Source organism: Sceloporus undulatus, chromosome 1 (genome assembly GCF_019175285.1).
Source record: "Sceloporus undulatus isolate JIND9_A2432 ecotype Alabama chromosome 1, SceUnd_v1.1, whole genome shotgun sequence".
NCBI classification, from domain to species: domain Eukaryota; kingdom Metazoa; phylum Chordata; class Lepidosauria; order Squamata; family Phrynosomatidae; genus Sceloporus; species Sceloporus undulatus.
The window spans coordinates 271,752,816-271,759,535 of NC_056522.1; the positions used below are offsets into that span (position 1 = coordinate 271,752,816).

Below are 6,720 nucleotides of genomic sequence, written 5' to 3' on the forward strand. Positions count from 1 at the left end.
TTCTTTCTTTCTTTCTTTCTTTCTTTCTTTCTTTCTTTCTTTCTTTCTTTCTTTTTTGCCCCAAACGTCCCTCAATGCCCTCTAAGGACTGTGGGTGGCATTTTTGCCATAGTTTTAGGCTCCTGTGCCATTTTAGGCCAAGTAGAGTCCCCCCCCCCCAACAGGAAATGGCCAGAAATTGTATTTTTCTTTTCTTCACCCATTGTCTTTAATGGGAGATATTTATTGCACTAGTTTTTAGGGTATCAAGTTCTCACATTCTGCTTGCCATGGAAACAAGGAGACCAAAGAATCCACATACTTTTGGCCATGCTACTGGCAGGATCACAGCAGTACCACCATAGTTATTTAGGGAGGATCTCCACATGCAGAACCCTGTGGCAGGAACAGAGATCTACATTAGCCCATGTCTCCTTAGTAGCCCTCCCACAGAACACAAGATTTCTTCCTTAATCAAATATCGATTTTTTTCAAAGATTTGTGTTTCCCAGTGTATCTTGGAGATAGTTTTGCTGTGAGTCAGACCCAAGAGAGCCAGCATGGTGTAGTTTGAGTGTTGGACTAGGACTTTCAGAGACCTTGGGCAAGTCACACTGTCTCAGCCTCAGAGGGAGGCAATGGCAAAACGCCTCTGAAGAAATCATGCCAAGAAAACCCTGTGATAGGTTCACCTTAAGGTCACCATACATCAGAAATGATTTAAAGGCACACAACCACCACCACAACAGAGCATTTTAATGCATACTATTGATGTAAGCTTTTTTGTCCTCCCCATTATCTCACATTTACACACTTCCAGTGCATTTATGTGTTATTTTTAACCCAAAATGTGGTCTTGCTCTACTGTTCCCTCTCCATCTGTCTGCGTTAAATGCTGGCTACTTTCCATTATACCCTTCCCTATATGTGATTTGTGTTCTCTCAGATACATTCATTATGAACTGTCACTTCCTCAGACACAGTGTAATGTAAGAAGAGTACATTCAAAATGTAAGGTAAAATACCAAAAATGGAGCTTCCTAGAAACAAAACAAAACAAAACAAAAAAAAAGGGTGTGTGTGTGTGCCATGATTAATCAAAAATTATTTTTAAAAGGGTGAGAAAACAGGAGCCTGTTCTTGCAGGCACCGCTCCTAAAATTCTTGAGCCATGAAAAATGATAAGGCAACAGGAAAAGGCTAAGATGTTCTTCCTAAGATGCATGAAGTAAATGACAGATGTAGAAACTAGAGAGGTCTCTCTGAAGTACTGCTGGTGAGATTTCTGAGATTTAAAAAGTGGGGAACGGGAGCAAGAAAACAGGAAACATGAAGGAATCTCTTTTGGGATATTAACTACTGGGCAGTACTGGGAACATTTCAACTAATTTTAAATATATGCAGTGAGTATTTCTTTTGCTTTAGTTCTTGTAGTGTTTGCTTGTTTGTGTTAACCAGCATCTCTTCAATTATTTTGTTAGGTTTGTTCAGAAGTAAATCCTGTTCAGTTAGTCAGATTTGTCATTGAACTCAGTATTTATAATACTACAGCCTTAATTGCTCAGGTTTCCTTGACTAAGAGAGGTCATATCACAAGTAGTTAAAGAAAGCACCCAGAATGAGCAACAAAGTCTACTAGTATCAAACTATGCTTGACTAATTAAAAAAAAATCTGTACAGTCTCAAACTCTCATGTATAATCTCATTAAGAGTTTTAACATCCCAGCTCAGGGTTTTACAGTGTGGTCCATAGACTGAAGCCAGCTCTGCAAGCATGCTTGTGCTAGACAGCTCCCCCTCTCTCTTTTTGGGGAGGGGATAGTCTCTAGTGTGCAATAAAAGTTCATGATTAGTATTTATACATAGCTATAGTACTGTGTACAGCAGGGTGACTACAAATTCTGCCTTGAAAGTATAAAATTTACTAAAATCTGTTTAATCTGTTAAGTAAGTCAGAACATAGAAAGAGAGAATCATGTTATTCTGAACGCTAATGGTACCTATAAATGTGGCAATCAAGTTACTTTAACGTTCATAGCATCAAAACGTCTCAATAATGTATAATCGGATTTTTTAAACTGTTAATGGTACTCTTTATCACTTATTCCTATATTTAGGGGCAATTCCAGAGACAGTGGAAGAATGGAAGTTCCTTCTTTGCCTTATAAAGAATCATCACAGTAGTGTCTTCCAGCCTGTTGTGCAAAATGGTGGCACTTTTAATAATGGTACTCCAGACTGGTCAACTTCTGTTACTATTGAAAATGTGGCTCTCCTGTTGGCCAGATTAAGTGGCCCAGATAGTGCTTTGCAGCTCTTGCAAGAATGTGGCCTGATGGATGAATTATCTGAAAGATTTGCCAAGATCTGTGAGATACTAAGAATGGCTGAAAAGAGGCAGAGGTAAGTCTTGTGGGAAGCATCTCTCCTTGGCTGTCTCTAGACATACTATTAAGCCAGGAATGGGATTTGTGTGACCTTACAATTGTTGTTGGGCTGCAAGTCCCAGCAGCCCTAGCCATATAACTAAATGAAACATTACAATCAAGCATCTTGAGAGCTGCATCATTCCCATTCCAGTACTAAGCCATGATTTAACATGCATAATTGGATATGAATTTCAGACTTGCATACTTTTCCCCTCGTGATTAAGTTTCTAATTGTAGTTAATGGTAAGTTATATTCTGCAACCACATTTCATTTAAATTTTGGTGATTTGTACAAGTCATTGTTTACTGTAAATCAGGATGAAGTACAGATCCTTGGGGGCAGCACAGGGAGACAATTACTTCACCTCAGTGAGTTGGAATAATTCACACTGCAGTGCACCTGTTCCTTCTAACTCATTGCATTAAAGGAGCAGACAGGTACACATCTAATGAACTGACAAACGATAATCTGCAGACAAATTTGTCATAAATACAAGTCAGTCAGCTTGGTGAAATGATGTGCTATGAAAGTTTAACTCTGTATGTTTTCTGTATATTTATTTATTTACCTCTTCCCTTCTGTTGCAGAGCCCTGATTCAGTCCATGCTGGAAAGATGTGACCGATTCTTATGGTCTCAACAAGCATAGCAAACAGTTCTGGAATACACTAATAAAAAATTATGTTCTTCCTGTACTGGACCATTCCCAAGAAAGGTCCTTCCTTTCTAGGAAAAGGTGAATTGTGTTAGACTTTCAAAACTGAAAGCAATAAAATTCCCTTTTCTACCAGATATATATTGTTAGGATGTATGCCACTGAAATCAGGAGGCCTTTGGCACCAGTGCCATACTTCCATAAATGAAAGCAGTACTATCAAGGAAACTCAAAAGGAAGATTCTGTCTACCTCCCCATGCACCTTCGAGATCCACCTTCGAGATCAGCTGTGTAGAACTGGGAAACCATCTGAAGCACATTTTTGGGCAGTGCAGAGGTTTGCAAAATGACACCATTGAATTCTGACATACATTATTAAAAATGCTAAATGATATTGCTGCCAGTTCAGTAGGGTTACTGCTACAGTTGCTTGGCTCGCCTCTCCTGTGGGGTTGCCATCTAGGGATTGGAGTATCCACGGATGGCCCTACTCTGTTCTTCCCAATGATGGCATGTGCATGGGGCTGCACTGCCATTGGGAAGAATGTGACTTGAGGTCCTGCGAATTTTGCCAACCACACAGGCGAGTGGGAGGTCCGGAATGGAGACATTTGAAATTCTGATGATCATCAAAAATATGGAAAACCTCTGCCAACTTTTAAGCAATTCACCATTTATTATACAGAGATGAATGTATGTAACTGCATAAGCCTTTACGTTTACATTACATAGACTGAAAAGGACTGCATTTTAAATTAAATTGAAGACTCTGGTAACATTAGCTGTTGATTTGATGCATTGTTCATTCAGTTAACCATGGAAGGATGTTAAATATCTAATCTTCCACATTCAGATGCACACACAGATGGACAGATGTATACACAGCCCTCCAAAGAAACACAGCACTTCAGAATCTGAAGTGATTATGTCAGTAGTTTAATACAGATACAGGCAGTACAGATGGCTCTCCTCTTCTGCAGGCTTGCCATCTGCAGACTGGAGTATGCAAATGGGCCCGCTCCATTCTCCCCAGGGGTGGCACATGCTTGTTGCTGTACTGCCATTGGGAAATATGGGACTTGAGGTCCTATAGATTTTGATACAGGGAGATTCAGAACAGAAGTCCCCCGGATACGAAGAGCTGCCTGTATTTGCATATGTTAGAAATGAACTTTTTAGCATTCTAAATGGTTGGTACCATTCTTGTGTGTTACAGCAGATTAATTCCCTACCCCATTACATAAACAATCCACTAAAAACATCGTAAAGCATTTGGTGTGGGTGACAGTATGGAATCTTTTGCTTTATGTCTTGTTTATGTCCTGCTAAAATGACAGTATTATTCTATGCATGATTACTCAAGAGTGGGTTCTACTGTTCAGTGGTGCTGATGCCCAAACTATGCATGCAAAGGATTGCAGTCTCAAACTACATAGGATTGCTTGCAGGGATAGCATTGCAGTCTCAGACTCGAATGCTACTGTTTTCATGCTGGTGCTGTCTTCTCATTTTATAGTTGCATTACACAATATTTGTTTCCTTTGGCCATTATGTACTTTTGAAGCCCACTTAACACTCTGTTAAGGTTATCATTGGCTGTTGAAATCAGAATATTATATGATTTGGTTTTCAGTCTGTAGGATTTTTTAACTGAGATTTTACTTTTAATAATGGCTTGGGTGTGAAGAAGGTACAGATTATTTCTGTGCTTGCAAAGTCGCTTCTCTGTTCTTCCTTCTGGAAGCAGGCCCCAATGTCTTTTTCAAAAAGCTCCACTTAATAGGTTGGAAGGCCCCAGTTTTTCAGGGACCATAAAGAGTGGTTACTAGTGTGTTTGGGGTGTGTGTGATAAATCATTCACCATTGTGCTTATTAAGTAGAGCTTTTCATTTAAAGTGAGGTGAATAAAATAGGACCTGTCGACCAGCCTGCTTCCTATCTCTTTTTGGGAGTCTGATGTCCCCTCCAGCACCAGCTACAATTGGAGATGACAAAGCTCTGACTCCTGGATGCTTCTAGGAAGGTTTGGGTTTGTAGAGGACCAGGGAGCCCCCATAACCTCAGTCCCTCCAAAAACAACTGGGTATAACAACTTCTGGCTTCCATTTCTTCCTCTCTTCATTTTACATGCTCTTGTATCCTCAGGTTAACTGTTTTATTAGAAGGGTACTTAGAAGTTCTAATTTTTCATGCTTTGCAAAGCATTGGATTATTTGCCTTCTTTTTGAGGTCTTATTTTTCTAAGCTAACATCCAAAGAGTCCTATCTGCCATATAGAATGGGTTTCATTGACATTCTGCAGGCTATTTCCAGAAACGGGGGTTTCAGAAATCCTACTGTGAGTAGACTCATCATATCGTTTCTTGAATCTGGGCTCTGTTGTGTAAATGATTGCTTACTACCTCACACTTGTTTTGAGAGAAAGTCTTGCAGTTTAGGACTGATAGAAATGTACAAACTGAGTTCATGGAATATTTTTCAAACAGGATGTAGTATATAATTTTGTGCAGATGTGGAACAGTTAAAAGTTTTCTTTTGTATTTTGCTACATCTTTAATTGATTTCAGTGCAAATAATATGCTTTTGTAGACACTGTTCATATTAAAAAGTAGCTTTAAAATATTGCTTGTAACCAAATACCTTTGGTTATAGTTTTCACTAACCTGATATTAAATAAAGTTAATATATATTACCCATCGCTTGTTTGATTTTTAATAATATAGTGTATTTGTATTAGTATATGACAGACAAAACAAAGTTCTATCTGTGCAGTGAGAATTCCTGAAACTAAAGCCACTATTTTCAAATATGCGTCCAACATCCCTTGCCCCCAAAATATTTTCCCAAACAGACTTACACAATTGCCGCTGCCTCAAATATAAATCAAGAGAGATAAATATTTTACCAGACTTGATTTGCTGCTTTTATTGCAGAGTTTCTGCTGCTAAGGAGACTGTAGCATCAAAGTCTAAGATTATAGGCTGTGCTCTAAAAACTCTGCATTCTTGTTCACTTGCAGAGTGAACAAAACTGTTATTCAGAATAGTGTGAATCCAGACGAAGTTCAGAAAATGCAACAAACCAACCGAAGTCCCGACAAACCAAAAAAACCCAAGATATAAAACTAAAACTAACCAAACCAAAGGGTTCTAACACAAAATGTAAATAGCCAGGATAAATAGAAGAATAACTGAGCCCTGGAGCAAAAAAAACAATATTATTTCTAAAAGGCTATAAATACCCCACTGAGAAGTCTGAAAATGCAAAGACTCAATATATAATGATACTAAAAATTTCAAAATTCAAAGCCAGAGTAACTAAACCCTGGAATACTACTGATGTAGTATTAAAAACTCAAGGCCAGATGTGTTTTGACTATCGTCTTCCTCAGTGGCCTGCCAACATTCAAAATATAACTAATATATCACCTCAGTTCACACAATGTGATTGCACTCACAAATTGCTACTTTTGAATTGAGTGCAGTCACATTGTTTAGCAGTTTATTTTCTGCATTTGCATAATTTTAAAGAGGTTTGTTTGTACCCATTTTTGATATTTTACTGGCTTTTTTCTTCCAGGGTTTAGTTACTCTGGCTTTGAATTTTGAAATTTTTAGTATCATTATATATTGAGTCTTTGCATTTTCAGACTTCTC

The 6,720-nt window shown here is 38.4% G+C and overlaps 1 protein-coding gene across 4 annotated transcripts in view; it reads left to right on the forward strand.

The window, feature by feature from the left end:
• Positions 1 to 5,760, forward strand: part of HPS5 (HPS5 biogenesis of lysosomal organelles complex 2 subunit 2) — a 50,957-nt gene extending 45,197 nt beyond the window's left edge. For all 4 annotated transcript variants that reach the window (XM_042456385.1, XM_042456394.1, XM_042456375.1 and 1 more), the window contains exons 22-23: positions 2,097 to 2,382; positions 2,997 to 5,760. In XM_042456385.1, the coding sequence (XP_042312319.1) occupies positions 2,097 to 2,382; positions 2,997 to 3,057 (347 nt within the window). In that variant the 3' untranslated portion in view covers positions 3,058 to 5,760. The remainder of the gene's footprint in view (positions 1 to 2,096; positions 2,383 to 2,996) is intronic.
• Positions 5,761 to 6,720: the final 960 nt, after the last annotated feature.